The following is a 25,316-nucleotide window of genomic DNA, read 5'->3' on the forward strand; positions in this document are numbered from 1 at the left end:
TCTTAACTTTAACCAAAATAACCAACTTTAACCAAGTAACCAAACAAAATACAAGCCTTTTGGCATTTTCAGTCTTTTGATCGCAGTCGCAGATTTTTATAAAATAAAATTTTGTCAGTGTAACAAGTTCTTGTCATATCGTGGACTCACACACACTCACACACACATACAGACAAGGACCAAGTGCTGAAGTAAGTTCAAGCACATACATCTACCATGATATTGATAGACACAGAAACACCGCCCAGCAGTGACAGGCGTGTGCACGCAAGGAAGTACACGCAGACACCGAAGCCGCCAACTCCTTTTAAAATGCGACGGATTTGCTGTTCAATTAACTTAATGAACTCGGCGGCGGGACCCGTGAAAGCCGCCGTGGGATGATCCAGCAGAGCCAGGCCGAAATCTATTAGTGTAAAAATCTACTTCGCCTCTTTCCCAGCTCTAGCAGATGGTGCTCTTGGCAGCGGTACCACAAATGTTTATTTGTGTGTTTTTAGCTGTAATTGGAGGTTTTTAGCAGTCATCATCGTCAGGGCTGTAATCAGCACGTAAACACTCTGGCAGTTTGCCTCTTCAAAGTACCGCCAATCTGCGGGAGTCCTGCCCAGCCACACGCCGAATGGGCGAGGGGGGGTGCGGGGGGGCGGTGCAGAGATACACTCGAACCTTTCTATTAATCCTAACCTTTCCCTGATTAAAGCGACACTGTGAACCCACAGAATTAAACGGTGATTTGGCAGGTTTTAAAAGCTCGGGCAATGAATATATTCTGTTTAGCGGGGTGGGTGGGGGTGGGGGGGGGGGGGGGGGGTTCGGTTTAATAAGTGTCTGCCAGCCGCTTTTGAAATAAATTGAACTAATTTACGTGGCTGGAGCAGAATACGCGAGCGTGCGGCTGTGTGGCGTCACCCCCCCGAGGAGGGCAGTACAGGTAGTGGTGTGGGGTGTGGTGAAAGCATGGCGGCTCAGAAGGTGATTCCCCGGCAGACGGCTGCATAAGCGCCACATCTAAAAGAGCTCATTTGTTAAAAGTAAAACTCCTGGGGGGTTACAACCGTCTGTGACCCAGGGGCGGTTTTAATGTGAGCTTTTCTAGCGTGTGCCAGAACGTGGTCAGAGTCGGAGAGAGAGAGGATGGGAAAGTCACGCAGTGAAAGACTGGTGCTCACTCTTCCTATAACTGTGGTCATCGAAGGTGCAGTTAATCACAGATGTGTCCCTGTCACCTGAGGACCATGTCAGCCCAGCGTCTGTGCAGCCTCCGTCAGAGTGAGCTGTTCATTTTCACCGCCACAGAAGCGTCTGATAAATAAGAGCCAGCCCTGACGTGGGCGGGACGCTCCGGGCGTGGCGTCTGTAGCTGCCAGCTGCAGCTTGTGGCCGGCTGGTCCCGGCTTCGGATCCCATCCCTAACCGGCGCCCGCCTGGGCCTCACCTTGTCCCCCTACAGGTTTTCGGGCAGCCAGCACTGTGGCCATGTCCACTGCGCCTACCAGTATCGCGAGCACTACCACTGCATGGACCCGGAGTGCAACTACCAGGTGAGCCGGCCGGCTGGGTGGAGGAGGGCGGGGCCTTCGCAGTGATCCATGGGAGCGCTGACGTGGACACTTAAAGGAACCTCAACCCGCAGTGCTGCTTAGCCAGCAGCCGGAGCAGTCCAACCAACCCTCCCAACTGGCTGTTTATTTAGCGAAGAAGCAGACTCTGACTCAAAGGTACAAAGGCGGGGCCCTCCTGGGATTAGAACCTGCCTTTTGATCCCAAGAGTTTTTTTTACATAGACCATAGAGTCTCCTGTCTCTTCCCATCCGCCCCCTCTGAAATTCCTCCCCCCCCCCTTGTGCTTTTGGCCACAAGCTATTTTTTTTTCTGTCGGGGCCCAGCCAGGTGTCACAGTGATAAATGAAATCATGTCGCCCAAGTTGTGTCACAGTGGAGGAGCCATGGTTCAGTGAGTCTAAATGCCTGTCCTCAATTCCCCCCCACCCCCCATTTCCCCTATCCACCCTGTCATTACATTTCCATAAGTCCGACAGCCGTGCCAGGTGTAGCTGGCCACGTACAGGATGTCTTACAATCAGTCTAGTTTGTCTGGCAGCTACTGGTATGTGTGTGTGTGTGTGTGTGGGGGGGGGGGGGGGGGGAATGGTGATGTATGTATGTTACCGCCGGTTACAGGACACGCCCAAGCCACACCCACCTGCCTAAAGCTACGGCTAATGTGCGTCAGTGAAACAGGTTGTGTCAGCTGCCGGCTGTCCAGCCCGGGGTGTGGGAATGTCTAACCCTCTTTATTTGCTGTTTATTTTGTTTTTGTCGCAAGCTGGGCCGAAAGCACGTCCGGATTCAGACGATTGGCCTTTCATTTGGGGTTAATTGTAAATATGGGTAAAATATGGCTCAGATTTCTGTTTTTTTCTTCTCAGACATCTGCTTCAGCTCAAGGGCCGGTTCCTAATCCCCTTTTACGTTATTAATCTCGTCCCGGGTCCCCTTGGTTGTCATGTTCGGCACAAATAAAACACGCATTAAGCAGATCAAAACGGAGATTGTGTTTGTCTGCCTGTGTGCACTTGTAAAACAGCAGGCAGATAGACAAAGGTTTATTGCCGGGGTCAGATCACCTTCAAGATATAAGCTTTTGATTTTCACATGTGCGTATGTCTGTGTGTATGTATGTCAGCTATATGACCGTGTGTAAGTTCACTGCTGGAGAATTTAGATGCTACGTCTCTTACACACTCACGCCTTACAACGTGTCTGGAGCACTTGGTGAATTGGTTTATTCCTGAATTTCTTTTGGACCATATTTCTCTGCTTTTAATTGCAGTGAGTTTTCACTTAAAACCTCTATATATATCTGTGCACTTATATACACACGCTAAATTTTGTACTTTGGAAAAAGTTGTCTTTAAATATATAAAAGGGCGAGAGCTAGGACTGTATTCTCATTTAGCACCAAGTATTATTCTGTAAATAGGTCCCCTCTCGCTTATTCACATCCCCTTTCGCACGATGAGCTCTTCTTTTCACCTTTCCAGCTGTCGCACAGAAAAACACAGTTTTGAGATGTGATACACATGACATGGGCCAACAAACAGAAAACTGCATGTTCAGTAGAGCTTTTAAGTCTCGAATCCAAACCGTTTGCGGATGATACCTTGTGGGATGGCCTCCCCCCGTGGGATCAGGCCAGCAATCCCGTCAGGCCGTCTCCTTTCACACGCTTCGCCTCATTCATGGAAACCCTAAGATATATGTGGTGAGTGCCCGTCACCCAGTTAATGAGGAAGCCTGTCTTCTTTTAATACATAAACTTTTTCTATTTTGTTTTTCAGGTTTTTATTAGAGGTACTGTCACTTAATGTTTTCTAACATGCTCACATTTTGGCCTGTTCTGGTTTCGCTGTACGATGACACCGACGGAAGCCGACCCCCAAGCTGTGATTTTACATACGTGCTGGGAAATGAGTAACGGCCGTCAGTCACTCTTAGTTACGACACATAATACCCTTTAACCTGTTATTACTGCATGACAACCCAGCATCTGTGTTCAGCTGTCAAAAATCATACACTGCGATCATGTCAGAGTGCAAACCAGCCAGAAAAAAAACGTATTTGGTTATGCAAAGCACCTTGCGTGATGTGGGAGTGCAGGACACGGTCCCAGCTATCGGTGACAGTCCAGAGTTCATGTTGCCATTCGCTCTGACGCTATACAAGTCCAATAACTGTGGTTAAGTAGCCGTCAATGCCAAGTCCGTCTCCTATTGTAATTATAATTTCAGCTGGGGGTCCGCAGAGAGCGTAACAGAGCTGGGAGGGGATCGGCTGTCCGCTTCATGGGTCGGATCGACCGCGGCTTTGAGCAAAGCCTGCTTCTCAGCCAAGTTAATCGGCAACAGTGTCGCGCTACTCAATGCAAATATATCTCTAAATTAAACAAACAGGCAATTTGTTAACAATTTCAGTACAAAATGAAATGCTCTTTTAAATTTCGCTTCTTTTTTTCCACATTGGATTAGGGTTGGACAAGCTAATTGATTTCTGCTTCTCTGGTTTCTGTCCCTGTATCACCAGCTTAAGCTAAATTACAGCAGAATCAGTTGCCTCAGTCTCTCCTGACCGAACGTGGCTCCTATACTCTGGTGTAGGAGGGAATAATGGCAAGTCCCCCCTGTTATTACGTTCAGACCCTACAAGAAAAATAAGCTTTAATGCTTTAATTAAAAATGGAACTGCATCTCAAAAGGGGGAATTAAGGGGGAGACATTTTTGGTTGATTTGTTTGTTTGTTAGTCTGTTTTCCCATCGCACGTTTGAAAACCATCTGCACGGAACGTTTTTTTTTTTTTTCCCCTTTTCCAAGCCAAGAACATCGGAACCGTGATCTTGTCTTAATTAAAAGTCGGTAGGTACAATAACAAAGGCGTTTTTTTTTTTTTAATCCTTTGGAGTCGTGCTCACGTGTGCAGGTGCCAGTCCGTCTCTGCCGGCACTGTGGAGAACAAACGGCGGCGAGTGGGGTGGGGAGGGGGGGGGCCAAACACGCACGAGGGCCAGACAGAGCCGCGTCTGCTCTCCGCTGGCTCCCTCGCTGCTCCGCCGTCTGCCAGTTGGCTTCTGTGGGCGGCAGCTGTTGCCAGAGTGATAGAGCAACCTGTTGCCGGCTTCTCATATTTAGAAAAAGGGGAAAGGGGAATAACAGCAACCTGTCGCCATGTGTCACGTCCCCTGGCAGAGATTCACCAGTAAGCAGGACGTGATCCGGCACTACAACATGCACAAGAAGCGGGACAACTCCCTGCAGCATGGGTTCATGCGCTTCAGCCCGCTGGACGACTGCAGTGTCTACTACCACGGCTGCCACCTCAACGGCAAGAGCACCCACTACCACTGCATGCAGGTAAAGCGCGTGCACACACACAGACAGACAGACACACACACACACACACAGACAGACACACACACAGACAGACACACAGACACACACACACAGACAGACAGACACACACACACACACAGACAGACAGACAAACACACACACATAGACACAGACAGATACACAGATAGACACACACACATGCGCGTGCAAACACACACACACACACGCACGTGTACACACAGGCCCTTACCAGAAACCAACCCCCCCAAATGGATTCAAACCTGCAACCACTAGGGCTCGGGCTCAGCCTCTATATCCACCTGATCTTTACCCACCTACAAAACTCAAGACATTTTTTTGGCTGATGGTCAAACATTTGTCTGTTCGGTTCTGTGCCTTATGGTGTGATAAATAGGGAGGTGTTTTGAGAGATCCCCCCTCCCCCCATTAAAATAAAATTCACCAGCTTTGTACTGGTCACACATAAAACAGTCAATCATTACGCCAAAACGGATCCCGTCCCGAGATAGGCTCCACCAAAGTTTGTGTGTGTGATCCGTGTGCCGCCTCCCACAAGCACATGGGATCCTCAGCGCCCTGGAGCTTGGTGGGTCTGACTCAGCACAGGATGTAGGCCGATGCTCCTGAGAGCAGGACATGTGAGCCGCTGCCCTGCCTCCATAAAAGGAAAATGCCGTTCTTCCACTTTTTCCATTAAGCCGAAATTGCCATTTAAGAACGGTTTTCGTTCGTTTGACAAAAGGTGTCATAAAGTAAATAACAGAAAAATTTAAAGGCCGAACATTAAACAGAGGCGTGTTCCCCCCTCTCTCTCGCTCCTTAATTGGCATGGGTAAAATTCTGTTGGTTGTTTATATAAACTTAACATTTTTCATCTTTTAGTACCAAGCAGCGAGTTGAAGATTATTTCCCCACCGGATTTGTTTAATTTTTTTACATCTGCTTATTTTCAAGGTGTCATTGCACAGAGGGGCTCCACACCGGAAAAAAGGCACTGGGGGCGGGTGGCTCAAGATATATTCTTTTTTAAACCCCCCTAACGCCGTAATTGTTATTAGACATTTCAGCTTTTGTTTTAACAGCCCTGACGACCCGCAGATGTTGGCATTGCGTCTCCTGATTTACTGTGAAAAAAACATGCTGGCATTTTTTTCATTGCTTGACTCAATATGGTGAAGTTGCCCGCTTCGCCTGGCCTGAAAAGTGCCAGGCGTCTCATACAGTTGCTCGCTCAAATTCAAACATACGCCATTTTTTCATTTCTTTTCTCTCTCTTTTTTTTCCCTTTCACCCCTAACCGAGTGGTTTTGTAGCTAGTGTTTTACAGGCTGTTTTAGTTCGCAGGAGGTCGGCTGCAAGCCTGCGCCGCTCAGTCCGCCAGAGTCACCGCAAAGCGCGAACTGCGACTGGGTGAAAAAGAGCAGAAATAAGTTTAGCTGCTTAAAAATTCACACTCGAAGCTCACCAGCTGCCAAGTGTCGGACAGGCGCCTGTGCAGGGTCTGACTCTCTGCATTTTCAAAGTTACTTTTCCTATTGCGTTTTCGAACCTGTTTCATAGCGTTTTTGCAATTTGCAACGCTACGAGGGACCTGTGGTAAACGGCATGAAAGAAAAGATGTAGGTTTCGCATAGGTTACCGGAATCTTCCCTGCCCACAATGTTCATTTTAAGAGCTATTTTTACCCCAGTTCACAAGTAATGTTTATATCGCACTGCAAATTTGACGTTTCTAAGCTAACCCGTGGCGATCTACTGCACTATTATATTCATCCACGCTTTTCTCTAGTAATTGAGTTAACAGGTAAAATGTTCTTGTATTGCTGCAGGTGGGATGCAACAAGGTGTATACCAGCACCTCTGACGTCATGACCCATGAGAACTTCCACAAGAAGAACGCCCAGCTTATCAACGACGGCTTCCAGAGGTTCCGAGCCACCGAGGACTGCGGCACTGTGGAATGCCAGTTCTATGGGCAGAAGACCACCCACTTCCACTGCAGGTGATTGGGGTGTTGTATGGGGGCATGTGACCTCAGTTATCAGAATCGCTGTGCCTGTTTTGCGACCTTTACAGGCCCAGTTTCAGGCAAACCATCCGTGTGAGGAGATTCCACCTTGACTCCCATCCCAATCACATGCCCAGCTCCTTAGAGGCAGCCTCATACATAAGACGCGCTGATGCCTTCACAGGCAGCACCCTAACCCTGCTCACCCACCAGATTAATGTTACTGCTCTGTTTATCTGAGGCTTTCATCCTTTCTCAAGAAAGATCTTCATGATCTTGGCATCTTAGGGAATTAGAATTACAGAAATACAGTTTAATCTGCAAAAATGAATTTACTGTTTGTCCACCAATGGAAGTTGGAGACACAGGTCAGGCTGCCCATGAAGCGGTTTATGAGATTTTCGGTTGGCTTATGTTAGGTGATGATGGCAGGTCATGCTTTAAGATTAACAGGGTCTTCATCAACATGAGTATCCCCTTAGTTTGCCACTAGCAGAAGCCAAGGTAGACCATTCTGAAATTATAATGGTGGCAAATGGAAATCGGATTCTGTTGTCCAGTGTTTCCCAACCCGGTCCTCAGGGACCCACAGACAATTAAAGTTTTTGCTCCCTCCCAGCTCCCTGCCAGACAGTCCACGTTTTTGCTCCCTCCCAACTCCCTGTCAGACAGTCCACGTTTTTGCTCCCTCCCAGCTCCCTGCCAGACAGTCCACATTTTTGCTCCCTCCCAGCTCCCTACCAGACAGTCCACGTTTTTGCTCCCTCCCAACTCCCTGCCAGACAGTCCACATTTTTGCTCCCTCCCAGCTCCCTACCAGACAGTCCACGTTTTTGCTCCCTCCCAACTCCCTGCCAGACAGTCCACGTTTTTGCTCCCTCCCAACTCCCTGCCAGACAGTCCACATTTTTGCTCCCTCCCAGCTCCCTACCAGACAGTCCACGTTTTTGCTCCCTCCCAGCTCCCTGCCAGACAGTCCACGTTTTTGCTCCCTCCCAACTCCCTGTCAGACAGTCCACGTTTTTGCTCCCTCCCAGCTCCCTGCCAGACAGTCCACATTTTTGCTCCCTCCCAGCTCCCTACCAGACAGTCCACGTTTTTGCTCCCTCCCAGCTCCCTACCAGACAGTCCACATTATGTTCCCGAGAACCAGATTGTGAAACATTGCTGCAGTCATTTGCTTTTTCTTACCCGAGATCATAATCCAGCTATGTGTGAGTGCAGCTGAAGTAACTAACACCTTCACTCTCTGCACCCTACCAGGCGACCTGGGTGCACCTTCACCTTCAAGAACAAGTGTGACATTGAGAAGCACAAGAGCTATCACATCAAAGATGACGCCTACGCCAAGGACGGCTTCAAGAAGTTCTACAAGTACGAGGAATGCAAGTACGAGGGCTGCGTCTACAGCAAGGCCACCAACCACTTCCACTGCATCCGCAGTGGCTGCGGCTTCACCTTCACGTCCACCAGCCAGATGACGTCGCACAAGCGCAAGCACGAGCGCCGGCACATCCGCTCCTCCAGCGTGCTCGGCCTGTCCTCCTCCTTTCTGGTGCCCAAGGAGGAGCCAGAGGAGTCCAGCAACGACGACCTGATGGACTTCTCTGCACTCAGCAGCAAGAACTCCAGCCTGAGTGCCTCTCCTACTGCCCAGCACTCCTCTTCCGGGCAGCCTGTGCCGTCGCTGCCGGCCACACCTGCCACCAGCGCCACCTCCGTCTCCACAGGCCTGACCACCAAGCCCATGCCTTCGCTCCCCGCCACGGGCCGCATGTCCAGCCTGCTGAGCCAGGCGCTGCCTGCCAACGTGCCCGTGGCCCTGGCCCTCTCCGGCTCCAGCCCCTTCTTCCCACTCATGCCACGCCTCCCACTGCAGCTCCCGCCCACCTCCGTGGCCACTGCCGCCGCCACCGGTACCAACACTCGCACCTCCCCCAGCGACTCCCAGAGCAGCTCCGCCCCCGGTGAGGGCATGAACTCAGCGCCTGGCAGCTTCACCGCCACCTCCATTGTGGAGAAGATCTCTGCTACCAAGGGCCTAATATCACCCATGATGGCCAGGCTGGCTGCAGCAGCCCTGAAGCCTTCTGGAAATCCAGAGACAGGCAAGTGTTCCAGAGACTTCCCACCACTGCAAGCCATGTCCATTTTAGAGACGCGCAAACGCTATGGTTATAGACCATCACACAGCATTTTAAGAGAGCAGCAGCATATTTACAGACTATCACATGGCATCCTCAGAGACTACCCCACTCCATGTTTACAGACCAACACGATCTTCAGAGACCACCCCACACCATGTTTACTGACCAACACGATCTTCAGAGACCACCCCACACCATGTTTACTGACCAACACGATCTTCAGAGACCACCCCACACCATGTTTACTGACCAACACGATCTTCAGAGACCACCCCACACCATGTTTACTGACCAACACGATCTTCAGAGACCACCCCACACCATGTTTACTGACCAACACGATCTTCAGAGACCACCCCACACCATGTTTACTGACCAACACGATCTTCAGAGACCACCCCACACCATGTTTACTGACCAACATGATCTTCAGAGACCACCCCACACCATGTTTACTGACCAACACGATCTTCAGAGACCACCCACACCATGTTTACTGACCAACACGATCTTCAGAGACCACCCCACACCATGTTTACAGACCAACACATGCCATCTTCAGAGACTACCCCACACCATATTTTACAGACCAACAAAAGCCATCTTCACAGACTATCCAACAGACCAACACAATCTTCAGAGAACACCCCACACCATGTTTACTGACCAACACAATCTTCAGAGACCACCCCACACCATGTTTACTGACCAACACGATCTTCAGAGACCACCCCACACCATGTTTACTGACCAACACGATCTTCAGAGACCACCCCACACCATGTTTACTGACCAACACGATCTTCAGTGAACACCCCACGCCATGTTTACTGACAACACGATCTTCAGAGACCACCCCACACCATGTTTTACTGACCAACACGATCTTCAGAGACCACCCCACACCATGTTTACTGACCAACACGATCTTCAGAGACCACCCCACACCATGTTTACTGACCAACACGATCTTCAGAGACCACCCCACACCATGTTTACTGACCAACACGATCTTCAGAGAACACCCCACACCATGTTTACTGACCAACACGATCTTCAGAGAACACCCCACGCCATGTTTACTGACCAACACGATCTTCAGAGAACACCCCACACCATGTTTACTGACCAACACGATCTTCAGAGACCACCCCACACCATGTTTACTGACCAACACGATCTTCAGAGAACACCCCACACCATGTTTACTGACCAACACGATCTTCAGAGAACACCCCACACCATGTTTACTGACCAACACGATCTTCAGAGAACACCCCACGCCATGTTTACTGACCAACACGATCTTCAGAGAACACCCCACGCCATGTTTACTGACCAACACGATCTTCAGAGACCACCCCACACCATGTTTACTGACCAACACGATCTTCAGAGACCACCCCACACCATGTTTACTGACCAACACGATCTTCAGAGAACACCCCACACCATGTTTACTGACCAACACGATCTTCAGAGAACACCCCACACCATGTTTACAGACCAGCACAGTCTTCAGAGACCATCCCACACCATGTTTACAGACAGTATTTAGAAACTACCACACATCATGTTTAGAGACCACCACACATCACCACACGTGATGCCCAGAGACTGCAACACATCACGTGTTCAGAGGCTGGTACCTGCTAGCTCGCCACTAGCCTCTGGTGGGCAACGGCCATCTGGAATGTTCCGTTGACATTGACGTGCCTGCTCACCTGCATGGTCTTGCATCTGCGTTGTTTCCCATGCCAGAGTGGTAATGAGGATTTATTTATTCATTAAGTCTATTAGGAAAATGACTCTCAGCGCGTGTTTATGAAGCGTTTTATGGGTACTTATGAATATTTTGTCCACTGATACAAAACAAAAAGATGTTGCAGGTAGATACGCTTTTTTCCCTTCCACTGTGACCTGGCACCCCAGGGAGGGAACCCACATCCTGTTCCTGCGCGAACGGCCTCTTCGCAACGAGAGCAGCAGGGCTGCAAGCACGGGTCACCCTGTCCCATCAGTCGCGCCACCCCACCTCCCCTTGACGTGGTTGTCTTGCTCTGCCGTTTGACTTCTCATGTGACCCCACCACCACCACCCGTAACACCCCTCCGTTAGTGCGAGGACTGTCCCACAGCAGATCACACCTGGGGTTGCAGTATGGCATCCTTCACGGGGAGATCCCAGAGTGCGGCACCAGTGCAATACTGGGCCTGTGCATGGACCTATAGAGGAGACCCAGAAAAGCAGGCTGGGGGGGGACAGGAACCAACTGGCAGGGCTGACACACAGGGCGGTGGGATAATAAAAGGGTAGCTTTAGGAGGCGGGGGGGTATTTCTGGAGAAGGATAAGTCTCAGGAGAGAGATGAGAGTGTTTCACATGGCCTGCCTCCAGGGCGATGATGGAGCCAAGTGGAGGTGAGGTCCTAAGGGGCGTGGTGACCTCTTCACCCCCTCCCTGCCACCCCCACCAGAGCGCGCTCAGTGTGAGCGGCTCACAGCTTCTTTGCACTAGTGTTGTGTGGAAACTGTTGCCCTAACTCTCAACTGCCGGTGTGGAAAGTTGCCTACCTTTATATAGTAAATGTAAACACACACACAAACACACACACACACACACAAACACACACACACACACAGCAGCAAGAAATGAGAGAAAGGAAAAAAAAACACTCTCTGGCACTAAAAAGTCCCCTTGCTTTGTTGCCAAATCATTCATGCTTGTGCGCGTTGTGTGAACCGGACACTCGTATCGAAGGAGAGGAAGTGGTAAAGGCACCTCAGCCTGGGCCATGTAAAGAGCTCCCAACTAGGGCTATTTGCAGACTTATCTTTTCGCTATTAGGGAGATAAAGAACTAAGCTTTTTCACACTGTATGTGTGCAATTTTATTGGCAGGGCCAAAAGAGGAAAACGCTGAGGCAGGGTACAGGAACGCCCCCCCCCCCCCCCCCCAGGCATCTCCACGCTCCCGTCCAAAGTGTTGTTTTAAACTGCACTTTAAAAATCTCCACATCTGAGGGGTGGGCTAATTAGACACACAGTACAAATTGTCCCTCGCAAGCCCTATAACTTAGAAGGAGTAATTACATGGTGCAGTGTTATTTCTGGAGGGCTTCCAGGGCGGCTTTCCTCGGAGAACCCCACTGCTTTTTGGGGATTCAGAAATGAATTTGTCAGATATCCTGATCCATAGTCGCGTCTTAATCGGCTCCTCTTGCATCCCGGTTCACTGAGGGGGCGGCGATGAGCTGACCAGGCTGCCCCTGTGGCCCCGGTCTCCCCGGCTGGCTGCAGTGGGTCTCGTTTCTCCTCTCCTCCTATCTCCTAATTTCTCCAGAGATACAGCAGTGCCCTTGCTCAGTGGGCCAAGGGCACACGTCGCCGTGGCGACCTTCCCTGTCATAATCCCTCACAAGGCGCCGAAAGCTGGCCTGGGCCAGTCACTGTCGACACACTCATCACCCTGGCCCAGAGGTTGTTCTTACTTCCCCCCACCCCCCCCCCCATTTTTAATAAAATACCACTTACCGTCTATGAAATGTGGAGCCCCTTCCGTCCAGCCCCAGGGCAAATTAATATTTCAATCACTCCGGGACTGAAGGAAAAGCCGGTCCGCATTTTCCCGTCAGCAGTTTTCCAGCCCGTTCCTCCTCTCCTTCAGAGGCGGCCGAGGAATACCTATCGCGGAAATCCGATCGAGGGGTCACGCTGTTTGAACTGATCTGATTGGCTGTCACCTCCAATCCATCCAACATGGCAGACAGGTCCTTCTGGGCAGACTCCGTGGGGAGGGCCGCCTCCCGTCGCTGGGCCAACAAGGACAAGTGGGAGATGGGCAGGCGGGGGGGCCGGGTGACCAGTATGGAGCTGCCAGTCCTCCTCAGCATTAGCATCGCCGTTAATGAACGGTTAGCAGGAGTCTGGCAGATAGATAGTGACAAGCAGCACTGAAAATGGGGGCTTTTCACCTCATTCCTCCCGCCCCTCCATGGCTGCCTGAATCCCCCGGTCACCCCTCACGGACTGACATCATTTTGCAATAATTATCACGGCGAGTTCTCCTTGGGCCGAGGCCGGAGTCTCGTCGCATCACGTCACCCTGGCTAACGCGGGCCATCTCCCTCCCGTCCGTCCCCAGGGAACGGGCCGCCCGCTCCGCCGGGCCGCTTCAATCCGGTTCAAGTGAAGCAGGAGCCCGCGGATGGCAGTGCCGGCGCTTCCCAGGATTCCCTGCAGGAGCACAGCCTGGATCTGAGCAAGAAGGACCACAGGTACAGCCGGGAAGGACGTGCGGGATTCGGAAGCCCCAGCTTACGTGTATATCAAGATAGAGAGACTTACTGTCTAGCTGCTTATTTGCTGGGATTTTCATACTGTACAGCAGCAGGTCCTTCCTCTCTGAAAGTTTAGGTGCTTAAATAGTGCTGAAGCAGGCCGTGGTCAGAGCATGCTCTGCAACACTGCAGCTGCGTGTGTGTGTGCGTGTGTGTGTGTGTGTGTGTGTGCAGGTTTGAGTGTGAGTGGATCAGCTATACGTGTGTGTGTGCGTGTGTGTGTGTGTGTGTGCGTACGTATGTGCGTGTGTGAGTGAGAGTGGATCAGCTATACGTGTGTGTGCATGTGCCTATGTGTGTGTGTGTGCATATGTGTGTGTGTGAGAGTGTGGGTGTGTGAGTGGATCAGCTATATATGTGTGTGCGTGTGCCTGTGTGTGTGTGTGTGTGTGTGTGTGTAAGTATGGGTGGATCAGCTATACGTGTGTGTGCGTGTGTGTGTACGTATGTGCGTGTGTGAGTGAGAGTGGATCAGCTATATATGTGTGTGCCTGTGTGTGTGTGTGTGTGTGTGTGTGTGTGTAAGTATAGGTGGATCAGCTATACGTGTGTGTGCCTGTGTGTGTGTGTGTGTGTGTGTGTGTGTGTGTAAGTATGGGTGGATCAGCTATACATTACACATTGTGAGAACCAAACCTCCCCACAATGTGATTCAAAACTTGTTAGCTTGAGTAGGGAAATTAAGCCTTATAAAAATCTGTGACTGCAATCAAAGACCTAAAAATGGCAAAAGTCTTGTATTTTGGTTACTTATTAAGTTAGGGCTGAGTAGGGGTTAAGGTTGTCATTATTGGGAATAGAGTTTTTCCCAAAGAAATGAATAGAGTCCCCACAAAGATATAAGTACAACTCTATCTGCGTGTGTGTGAGTGTGTGTGCGTGATAGTCTGCATGTGTGTGTGCGTGTGTGTATCTGCCAGCAGGTCCCTGCGGGGCTTGCGGCCGCCTCTCTGCCGCTCCCGGCGCTGCATGTACCTCGTTCCTGCACCCATACCTGCCTGTATCTGTTGCCGCATCTTCCCTCGTCGGCTCTGCGCTGGCCTGCTCGCCCCTGCCGTGCTTACAGGAATTTATCGGTGATAAATGTTAATATTTACTGTTCTCCTGCAAATCCTGACCAAACATTGCTCATTTTCCTTGTTCCAGTAATGACTCAAACGGACACCCCGTACCGGGAAATGCATCTCTTTTATCCTCGCTTATGAATAAGGTAAGACCCATCCATCAAACGGTTTTCATCCCAAGACAAATTAGCAGGACACAGTGGGGGCTGTTTGTTTTTTAATGTTTCACCGCTAATAAGATGAGTTTGTACCATTTAAATTTTCCACCCATTTTTCATGCAGTGTAATTTCAGCCCAGCACTTGCAAATTAATATAATGACGCAGTTCTGGGTGCCATGCTAGATGTATAGGCATGTTTGCTTTTTGACGAGCTGTTTCCAACCTTGCCTGCATTTTATTCCCTTTCTTCCTCCTTTTTTCTTCTTCATTCACTTTGTCTTTATTTATGGAGTTTGCAAATGATTTGATTAAGGGCCTGAAAAAAATAAAAGAGAAAGCACCTTCTCATTTTTTAAGCGGGGGCGTGTGTGCGGGCGGGCGGCCGTTTGCGTGTGTTTTTAATGCCCTGCTTTTGCATATTTTAAAACAGGCGTCGTTTTAATCAAACCTCGTTGAGACAGAAACTAATGTTGCACGCAGATCCATTATCCTGATGGTTTAGGGGGCGTTGGGAGCTGGGTGACATGTGCCGGCCGGGGTGGGGGGCATGTTTATGAGGCCAGCCAATCCACTGCCCCTGGGTCGTATCCCCCTCTCGGCCTCCATAAACCAGACGCGGTGACATAAGAGCGGCTGGTACGGGCTCCAAATCCGGGGCTCGTGGGACTTGACTGGTCAGTGAACTGGTGCGTCTACCTGAGCGGTGAGTCAGTCACCAGAAAACACGGACAGAATCTAGACGGGGGAATACAATCCCCTTTAAGGAGACACTGGCCGCGGCCGAGTCATAACTGGGGTGTCGGTGACTCTGATCCACCCGCCCTGCCCCTCCCCGAGCCCCAGGCCCCTTGTCGTCTTGGGTTCGACCTGGGGGAGGGTCTCTTTCACCCTGGGTCTCCCCCAGGGTTTGCTTAGAGCTGTCCTGCACTTGGTAGGGATGTCAAACAGAACCACAGGGGTTGTTTGTAGGGGATGGCTTGTTCCTTTTCAGGGGTGGGGGCTCATACTACTCGGGGGGATCTTGGGATACCGGGGGCTGTTAACAGGCCCCCCCAGGGACCCCACGTCTGCATGAGGTGGTGGCCGCCCGCTGACCCAGGCCGGGGGCCCACGCAGGCACTAGCAGGAGGATTAAGGGATTAGCCTGTCCCTTTTGAAACTCACTTTTGGCGGACGGGGCGAGCAGTGCTGTGCCTCTTCACGGCCCCCTCCCCTGCTCAGTGATGCCTTTCTGTGCCCCCCCCATTCCAACTCCTGATCTCTCTGCAGAGCCCCCAACCATTTCCCGACACGCTACATTAATTGGTCATGAGTCATGAAAAGCAGGACAGTGGATTGGCACAGGGCCCCCGGCAGTACCCTCCCCATGTGGACCCGGCGTGCGTGCGTGCGTGTCCCACCACAGAACCTGCTCTTGCACTCGCTGACCCACCTGCTCTCCTTTTTCCCCACAGATGTCTCATGTGAACTCAGGCTTGTTTGGCTCGCTGAACCTGAAGACGGACTCGGAGGGCGCCCTGGGGTCCGACGGCTCCGAGGCGATGCAGTACCTGAGCCACATCATGAAACGACCCCAGCAGGACAAGCCTGTGGAGCTGTGGAGGACATACCTGCGCAGGTGACTCCCCAGGGCTCCCCAGTCAGGGCCCTTAACTGGCACGGCCCCTGCTGGTCATATCACACACCTGCACTGTGTCTTTTAACCTGTCCCTTGTCCAGGTTTGGTACAGAGGACTTCTGTGAGACCCACTGTGACTTCCTGCGCAAGGTTCACTTCCACTGCCTGGTAGAGGACTGCGGTGCTCTCTTCAGCACGGTCGACGGGGCCATCAAGCATGCCAAGTGAGTGCTGTCCTGGGGGGAAATCGGGATTTAGGAATTTCTGCCCAGATGTGAGGTTACGCAACACCCAGCCCAGCATTAACGATCAAAGGGCCGCAGGTCTGGGTCTCATGAGGCACCCTTAGGATGTCCTGAGCATTTCCATTGGACTATGAGATGTCACATGGCCTCCCTCACATCCTACTAGCTTTCACTTCCGGGCGACCATGAAGGTGAAGTCAGAGCCCCACTTCGGCGAGAACAAGGAGCCAGGGGAGGGCGCCCCACCTCAGCCATCTGTGCCCATTTCCATGGCCGCCATCGCCACCACGGAGGCGGCAGGCTTCTGCTCGTCTGCATCTCCCTCACTGCTGGCCTGGAAGCAGCTAGCGGGTGCCGTGCCTCCACTGCCTGCCGCTGCTGCCCCCCTGGCCACCACCTCACTGGAGAATGCCAAGCCCCAGGTCAAGCCGGGATTCCTGCAGTTCCAGGACAAGTGAGTGGGTCGGGGGAGGGGGGGACGTGAATGCGTCGACTTCCAGGCTTTGTGGCGCGGGAAGACCCCGGCACCGCCATCCGCCATTAATTATGTCGCAGTGATGTCGCAGTCCTGCGATAGGCTCGTGTCCGGTTCCCTGCCTCGTGCCCATTGCTTCCGGAATAGGCTCCGGACCCCCCGCGACCCAGTAGGATAAGCGGTTTGGAAAATGGATGGATGGATGACACGCCGTTTTTCCCCAACAGTGACCCCTGCCTGGCCACAGACTGCAAGTACTCCAACAAGTTCCACTTCCACTGTCTGTTTGGGAACTGCAAGTATGTGTGCAAGACTTCGGGGAAGGCAGAGTCACACTGCCTGGACCACATCAACCCCAGCAACAACCTAGTCAACGTGCGTGACCAGTTCTCCTACTACTCACTGCAGTGCCTCTGTCCCAATCAGGTGAGTGTGCTCCCTAACCCCCGGTGAGGTACGCCGGCCTGAGGGTGACCCCCCTTCTCCGCAGGAAAATGTGCATGGTTGCATAATCATGACCACATGACCACTGTATTATTGCAGTTCTTGCTTTTTGATGAGCTGCCCCCCCCCCCACCTGGTGAATGGGGACCTCACTTTCATTTCCACGGTGGTGTCTGCCATTGATTGTGGGATTTCACTAAAAATCTCCAGAGAAACTTTTTTCAAGTTTCATCGTGGCACCCTGTTTAATGGGGGTTTCTCTGAGAAAATGGGGGTGAAACTGAAATTTCAAATCGTGAATTGAAATGCAAATCATCGCATTTCACTGGATGATTTCAGTGCAGTTTTTGAAAGAAAAAGCCAACAAGGCATAGGCTGGCAAAAAGAATAAGAATTATTTTCGTAGAAAAAAATGTTATTTAAATGTGACATTTCTGGACATAGAAAAGATGGGTTGAGTCTGTAGACTTGTAGGCCAGGCTTTGCATCTTCCTCCAGTCAGTGCAAATCCCACAGCCTCGCCAGCGGGGCCTTTTGTATTTATCAATGAAGGGGCTAGCCTCCTGTTACAGAACCACACACTCCCCCCGCCTGACCCCACACGGTGTCTTCCCCCCCCCCCAGCACTGCGAGTTCCGGATGCGCGGCCACTACCACTGCCTGAGGCCTGGCTGCTTCTTCGTCACCAACATCACCACCAAGCTGCCGTGGCACATCAAGAAGCACGAGAAGGCGGAGCGCCGAGCCGCCAATGGCTTCAAGTACTTCACCAAGCGCGAGGAGTGCGGCCGGCTCGGTATGACCCCCTCCGCTTCGCTTCCTGCGCTCTCCGAGTGTTCAGTCCCTTAAGCAGCAGCATGTATGGTGCCCCCAGTGAACATGTAGTGTCAGCGTTCGTGTCCAGTGCCCCTGTTCAGTGCCTGTGTTCAGTGCCCATGTCCAGTGCTCCTGTTCAGCGCCCGTGTCCAGTGCTCCTGTTCAGCGTTCGTGTCCAGTGCCCCTGTTCAGTGCCTGTGTTCAGCGCCCGTGTTCAGTGCTCCTGTACAGTGCCCGTGTTCAGTGCTCCTGTTCAGTGCCCGTGTTCAACGCCTTGTGTCCAGTGCCCCTGTTCAGTGCCTGTGTTCAGCGCCCGTGTCCAGTGCTCCTATTCAGTGCCCGTGTTCAGCGCCCTTGTCTAGTGCTCCTGTTCAGCGTCCGTGTCCAGTGCTCCTGTTCAGCGCCCATGTGCAGTGCTCCTGTTCAGTGCTCATGTACAGTGCTCCTGTACAGTGCCCATGTTCAGTGATCATGTACAGTGCCCGTGTTCAGTGCTCCTGTTCAGTGCCCGTGTTCAGCGCCTTGTGTCCAGTGCTCCTGTTCAGCGTTCGTGTCCAGTACCCCTGTTCAGTGCCTGTGTTCAGCGTCCGTGTCCAGTGCTCCTGTTCAGCGCCCGAGTCCAATGCTCCTGTTCAGCGCCCGTGTCCAGCGCCCGTGTCCAGTGTTCCTGTTTAGCGCCCGTGTCCAGTGCTCCTGTTCAGTGGCCGTGTTCAATGTTCCTGTTCAGCGTCCGTGTCCAGTGCTCCTGTTCAGCGTCCATGTGCAGTGCTCCTGTTCAGCGCCCGTGTTCAGTGCTCCTGTACAGTGCCCATGTTCAGCACTCGTGTTCAGTGCCCTGTTGGCACAGTATGTTTAACCTCGTGTTTCTCTCACAGTGACCAGCTGGTAAACATTTACAAAAAATTAAGGAGTCATTTATTCATATCATTGCAGTGAGAGGCTGTTTTATCAGAGAGGAGAGAAACACATCATGTGTGTTTTTTTTAATCCCTTAATATATTAATGTACTTAAATGTTTATAGGGAGCAATTAAGTTGAAGCTGGTTTTTGTTTGTACTTAACCTGGCAGCAGTGTGCAGTTAAGCAAGTTCCATAATGACTCTGCTCGTCTATCACAGTGCGTTTCTGTTGCCGTGCTTTGCCAGGGGTAGATCGCTATCGCGCTGCAGCAAATGAGAAGGTGAATTTTCTCGGAGGAAAAAGGTTTTGCCCGTCACAGAAAAAAGGGAAGAAGAAAAACAACAAACAAAAGGGCTTCTATCTGTCGCTCTTTGTCCCGTTTTTAATATGCCCGTCGCATTGTTTGAACGGGTGCGGGGGGGGGGGGTTAGAATGTTTTTCAACTTTTACAAAAGCGAGGCACTCGAGTCATAAAGAATTGATGGTTCAGAGGGACGCCGATAGCAGTATCCATGGCAGCGGCGGTAAACAGAGCAGCAGTGATGATGTTACCTGGATCCGGTCTCACAATGGGGCCCTGATATTTCAGCAGTTACTGTTATTTGCTCGACTTTGCGTGCTTAATGCTCCAGCCCGCCGCGCACAAAGGCGATTCGATGACACGCGGCTTTCGTGCCGGGCGCCGGTCACCATGACAACCGACGTGCCAGCACCTGCCCCGCATGTTGTTCTTTCAATTATTTTGTTGTGCGTGATTCATAATAGAATTAATACCAGCTTGCCACAATATTGGATTAACTTTCGGAAAACAACCAGCAACTTCATTTAAATTCATACAACAATTACAATCTGTGGAGGCAACCATACAAACAGGGAAAAGATACCAGTGGAAAGATCTCCACAGATAAATAAAGCATGTCATACAAGTGATGGGTTTACTGCAGTTGCCTGGCTGCGCTTTATCGAGTTACTAAATATTAGTATTTACTTAATGGCAACGGGAAAGCACATCGCGAGTGAATTTTGCAATAAAATGGCTCAACGGGTCCCCATGAAGCGTCTAAATTGCACCATGGGACTCTGCACTTGAGGTGGACGTGGCAGCATATGCCCAAACTAGACGAGCTCGACTGTTTGACAGGGGGGCGGGCAGTGGGGAGGGAAGGGGGGCTTTCATTAGTTCCAAGGTGAGACGGACTCGCTGTGAGCGGGTCCTTGGCGGGTAGCGTCCCAGCGTGACGCAGAGTGTGCAGGTTTGAAGCCTTCCAGTCAGACTTTGGGGACTCGAGTCGGACACGTCTCCGGGCTGAGGCATGGAGGCCTGAATGGCAGAGTACCGGCCAGTGCCATGGAGCATGAGGGCCGTGCTCCAGAGGCCATGCGGTCCTGGCAACTCCCTTGAGGAACCACTTCAGTAAATAAATCCTGGATGAATGGTTACCTAGGGCCCGAGCGTAAAGGAAAGCAAGGCCTGTCAGGCAGAGTGACCAGGATCACTAGGTCAAGGGAACTAGGTGGGTAGATTGATTTATTTTATGTAGTGCCAGCTAGTCTGCCTAAGAGAGCCACTGCCATGTGGGAGGGTGTGTGTGTGTGTCTGTGTGTGTGTGTCTGTGTGTGTGTGTCTGTGTGTGTGTGTCTGTGTGTGTGTGTGTCTGTGTCTGTGTGTGTGTGTCTGTGTGTGTGTGTCTGTGTGTGTGTGTCTGTGTGTGTGTGTGTCTGTGTGTGTGTGTCTGTGTGTGTGTGTGTGTGTCTGTGTGTGTGTGTCTGTGTGTGTGTGTGTCTGTGTGTGTCTGTGTGTGTCTGTGTGTGTGTGTGTCTGTGTGTGTGTGTCTGTGTGTGTCTGTGTGTGTGTGTCTGTGTGTGTGTGTCTGTGTGTGTGTGTGTCTGTGTGTCTGTGTGTGTGTGTCTGTGTGTGTGTGTCTGTGTGTGTGTGTCTGTGTGTGTGTGTGTCTGTGTGTGTGTGTCTGTGTGTGTGTGTGTCTGTGTGTGTCTGTGTGTGTCTGTGTGTGTGTGTGTCTGTGTGTGTGTGTCTGTGTGTGTGTGTCTGTGTGTGTGTGTGTCTGTGTGTGTGTGTCTGTGTGTGTGTGTGTGTGTGTGTGTGTCTGTGTGTGTGTGTCTGTGTGTGTGTGTGTGTCTGTGTGTGTGTGTGTGTGTGTCTGTGTGTGTGTGTCTGTGTGTGTGTGTGTGTCTGTGTGTGTGTGTCTGTGTGTGTGTGTGTCTGTCTGTGTGTGTGTGTCTGTGTGTGTGTGTCTGTGTGTGTGTGTGTCTGTGTGTGTGTGTGTGTCTGTGTGTGTGTGTGTGTCTGTGTGTGTGTGTGTGTGTCTGTGTGTGTGTGTCTGTGTGTGTGTGTGTGTGTCTGTGTGTGTGTGTGTCTGTGTGTGTGTGTGTGTCTGTGTGTGTGTGTCTGTGTGTGTGTGTGTGTCTGTGTGTGTGTGTCTGTGTGTGTGTGTGTGTGTCTGTGTGTGTGTGTCTGTGTGTGTGTGTGTGTGTCTGTGTGTGTGTGTCTGTGTGTGTGTGTCTGTGTGTGTCTGTGTGTGTGTGTCTGTGTGTGTGTGTCTGTGTGTGTGTGTGTGTGTCTGTGTGTGTGTGTCTGTGTGTGTGTGTCTGTGTGTGTGTGTGTGTGTGTGTGTGTCTGTGTGTGTGTGTGTGTGTGTGTGTGTGTCTGTGTGTGTGTGTGTGTGTGTGTGTGTCTGTGTGTGTGTGTGTGTGTGTGTGTGTCTGTGTGTGTGTGTCTGTGTGTGTGTGTGTGTCTGTGTGTGTGTGTGTGTCTGTGTGTGTGTGTCTGTGTGTGTGTGTCTGTGTGTGTGTGTGTCTGTGTGTGTGTGTGTGTCTGTGTGTGTGTCTGTGTGTGTGTGTCTGTGTGTGTGTGTCTGTGTGTGTGTGTGTGTCTGTGTGTGTGTGTGTGTGTCTGTGTGTGTGTGTGTGTCTGTGTGTGTGTGTCTGTGTGTGTGTGTCTGTGTGTGTGTGTGTCTGTGTGTGTGTGTGTGTCTGTGTGTGTGTGTCTGTGTGTGTGTGTGTGTGTCTGTGTGTGTGTGTGTCTGTGTGTGTGTGTCTGTGTGTGTGTGTGTGTGTGTCTGTGTGTGTCTGTGTGTGTGTGTCTGTGTGTGTGTGTGTGTGTGTGTCTGTGTGTGTGTGTGTGTGTGTCTGTGTGTGTGTGTGTGTCTGTGTGTGTGTGTGTCTGTGTGTGTGTGTGTGTCTGTGTGTGTGTGTCTGTGTCTGTGTGTGTGTGTCTGTGTGTGTGTGTGTCTGTGTGTGTGTGTCTGTGTCTGTGTGTGTGTGTGTGTCTGTGTGTGTGTGTCTGTGTGTGTGTCTGTGTGTGTGTGTCTGTGTGTGTGTGTGTGTGTGTGTGTGTGTGTGTGTCTGTGTGTGTGTGTGTGTGTGTCTGTGTGTGTGTGTGTGTGTGTCTGTGTGTGTGTGTGTCTGTGTGTGTGTGTGTGTCTGTGTGTGTGTGTGTGTGTCTGTGTGTGTGTGTCTGTGTCTGTGTGTGTGTGTGTGTGTGTGTCTGTGTGTGTGTGTCTGTGTGTGTGTGTGTGTCTGTGTGTGTGTGTGTGTCTGTGTGTGTGTCTGTGTGTGTGTGTGTGTGTCTGTGTGTGTGTGTGTGTGTCTGTGTGTGTGTGTGTGTGTCTGTGTGTGTGTGTCTGTGTGTGTGTGTGTGTCTGTGTGTGTGTGTCTGTGTGTGTGTGTGTGTGTGTGTCTGTGTGTGTGTGTGTGTGTGTGTGTCTGTGTGTGTGTGTGTGTGTGTGCACCCCCGCCTGGCTCCCCCACTCACACCCACCCTTCCCCACACACAGGCTGCAAGTATAACCAGGTGAACAGCCACTTCCATTGCATCCGGGAAGGCTGCCTCTTCTCCTTCCTCCTGAAGCACCAGATGACGTCTCACGCCCGCAAGCACATGAGGAGGATGCTGGGAAAGAACTTCGACCGCGTCCCCTCCCAGGTAACCACGGAAACGCCGCACTCCCCTTGCACATGCCCTGCATTGGCTGCTGGGCGGTGGGTGAGTGACAGGCAGAGAATTTGTGCTGAAAGGGCAGGAACGGTGATTTGCATGTCGCAAGTATGCAAAGCATCTAGCTCTGTTACAAACGGCTGGGGGAAGCAGGCCAGCTTACTGGGGTGCATTCTGGGTAACACGGGCCAGGTTCAGCCGAAATGCGGGTGAACGCTACATTAAAGCGGTCCTGTCAGGGTGCACCTTCTTCGTTACCTGCCCTGGTTGATGGGGCTGCCTGGTAGCAGCCAGGCCTTTACCTTTTGGTGAAGATTCACATAGTTTAATTTAATTTAAACCATGATGTGTCCTGAGCCAGCCGCAGCCCCCGATTCCAACTCCTGTGCGCCACCTGCAGGTGGTACCTCATGCCCACAGGCCAGATGAGATGCAGAACATGGCAAGCCTGTCGGCGGGCGCTGGGGGGGACCGGCCCAGCATCTCGGGCCTGACAGATGACGGAGACGAGTATATGGACTACCTGGGCGGCGGCAGCCCGCTCGGCCTTTCCTCCGAGTCGTCCAACCAGGACCGCAGCTGCACCAGCACCCCAGGGGGCAACGACAGCTCCCCGGCAGGTAGGAGTCGCACACTCACCCTACAAAATGATCCGCAGCTTGCCGGGAGCAGCCGAAAAATGGCAAGACCATGCCTCAGTCAGCGGGCGGGGCGCCGCCTGGCCTATTAGCCATTAGCCTGTAAGCATCATCAGCCCACAGCCCGCGTGCGGTACACTGGTCCTCTGGCTTAATGTCTGATGTTTGTTTAAGTAGCAGAGTATTCAGTAACATAAGGCAGTATTCATGAGTACATTTTACTTCACCTTACTTGAGAGTATGCATAGCTATGATGATACAGTAGCCCCCCCCCCCCCCCCGTGACGCGGCCCCGGCATCGGCCTTTAGCAGCACAGGTGCGGAGTGTGTCGGACGCACCGCCCCCCCAGGCCACCCTCGCTGGCCGACTCTCATTGCTCTCTTCCGGCCGCTGTACTTCAGGAGTTACCTTCCATTCTCATTGTTGTTGCTTGGGCTGTTGTTTGGGATTTTGTTTTCATTTTGGCTTTCTTTGTCTTTTTTATCACAATTATTTTATTTTCTCCCTGTTGTGCCTCCCCACCCTTGTCTGTGGCGTGTGCGTGTGCCGTGTTTGTGTGCGTGTGCACGTGTGTCGTTGTCCCCCCCTCCTGGACGACCTGTCTCCATAGGATCAGGCTGCCAGGTCCCTGCTCCTGCTGCCATCGCCCCCGCTGACACTTCCGCTACCCACAATGCACCTCCTCCACCGCCACCTCCTCCTCTTCCTCCACCTACTCTGCTACCTCCACTGCAGCCCACGGCCTCGCCTTTCCCCCCGGCCCTGCTACGGCCACCCCTCCCCTCGCTGCCATACCTCCTCTCTCCATCCTGTCTGTCATACTCTCTGCTCAGCGCCTCCCTCGGAGCCACCCGGGGTGTTGTCATGCCGACCAACACGCCGGCGTTCAGTCCGATCGTTGCCGCGCCGTCTCCGGTTAAAAGCGACGTCCCTATAGTGCAGGATGCCGCAGGTACCTGTCCCCGGACGCCGGCAGACACGCAGCCGCCGCAGCTAGCACAGCGCCGTGCCTGTGGCACACTCTGCATTCTAGGGCTCTCCTCTAGGGGGCAGTGTGCAGAGTGCAGACCGCACTGCAGGCTGGGCTAGCTGCAACACTCACACGCAGCAGGCAGAACCAGCACACTTACAGGGGTGGCTGGCTGGCTGGCCCAGTTGGGGGGGGGGGGCGGCGGGTTGGTCATGCGTAGCTAACACACCTCACGATGGGAGACATACGCACCCCAACCTCACCTCCTTCTGTCTGGCCATCCTGCCAGTAAGATAGCTGTCTGTCTACAAGCAGGGAGAAGACAGAGCCCAGCAGCCCACACACACACACACACACACACACACACACAGGCACTGTCCTCACCAGACAGGAGCCATACGAGGTATATCCACATACTGTATGTATCACTTACGTATCTGTCTGCTCTGTCTGGTAAACACCCTGCATGGGCAGTGCCCGCATCACCCGCAGACTGCTAGTGTCGCTGGATGCCCCACATGGGCAGTGCCCGTGTCACCCGCAGGCTGCTAGTGTCGCTGGATGCCCCACAAGGGCAGTGCCCGCGTTACCCGCAGACTGCTAGTGTCGCTGGATGCCCCACAAG

The 25,316-nt window shown here is 52.1% G+C and overlaps 1 protein-coding gene across 1 annotated transcript in view; it reads left to right on the forward strand.

Annotated features, from left to right (window-relative positions):
• The window catches only part of casz1 (castor zinc finger 1), a 38,366-nt gene that overhangs the window by 10,337 nt on the left and 2,713 nt on the right, over window positions 1–25,316 (forward strand). Inside the window, exons 6-19 of the mRNA XM_049017117.1 lie at window positions 1,454–1,544; window positions 4,748–4,912; window positions 6,741–6,913; window positions 8,183–9,027; window positions 13,210–13,342; window positions 14,552–14,615; window positions 16,084–16,247; window positions 16,349–16,471; window positions 16,659–16,946; window positions 17,195–17,393; window positions 18,036–18,207; window positions 22,922–23,070; window positions 23,483–23,702; window positions 24,332–24,673. Coding sequence (XP_048873074.1) covers window positions 1,454–1,544; window positions 4,748–4,912; window positions 6,741–6,913; window positions 8,183–9,027; window positions 13,210–13,342; window positions 14,552–14,615; window positions 16,084–16,247; window positions 16,349–16,471; window positions 16,659–16,946; window positions 17,195–17,393; window positions 18,036–18,207; window positions 22,922–23,070; window positions 23,483–23,702; window positions 24,332–24,673 — 3,128 coding nt within the window. The remainder of the gene's footprint in view (window positions 1–1,453; window positions 1,545–4,747; window positions 4,913–6,740; window positions 6,914–8,182; window positions 9,028–13,209; window positions 13,343–14,551; window positions 14,616–16,083; window positions 16,248–16,348; window positions 16,472–16,658; window positions 16,947–17,194; window positions 17,394–18,035; window positions 18,208–22,921; window positions 23,071–23,482; window positions 23,703–24,331; window positions 24,674–25,316) is intronic.

Source organism: Brienomyrus brachyistius, chromosome 6 (assembly GCF_023856365.1).
Source record: "Brienomyrus brachyistius isolate T26 chromosome 6, BBRACH_0.4, whole genome shotgun sequence".
NCBI lineage: Eukaryota > Metazoa > Chordata > Actinopteri > Osteoglossiformes > Mormyridae > Brienomyrus > Brienomyrus brachyistius.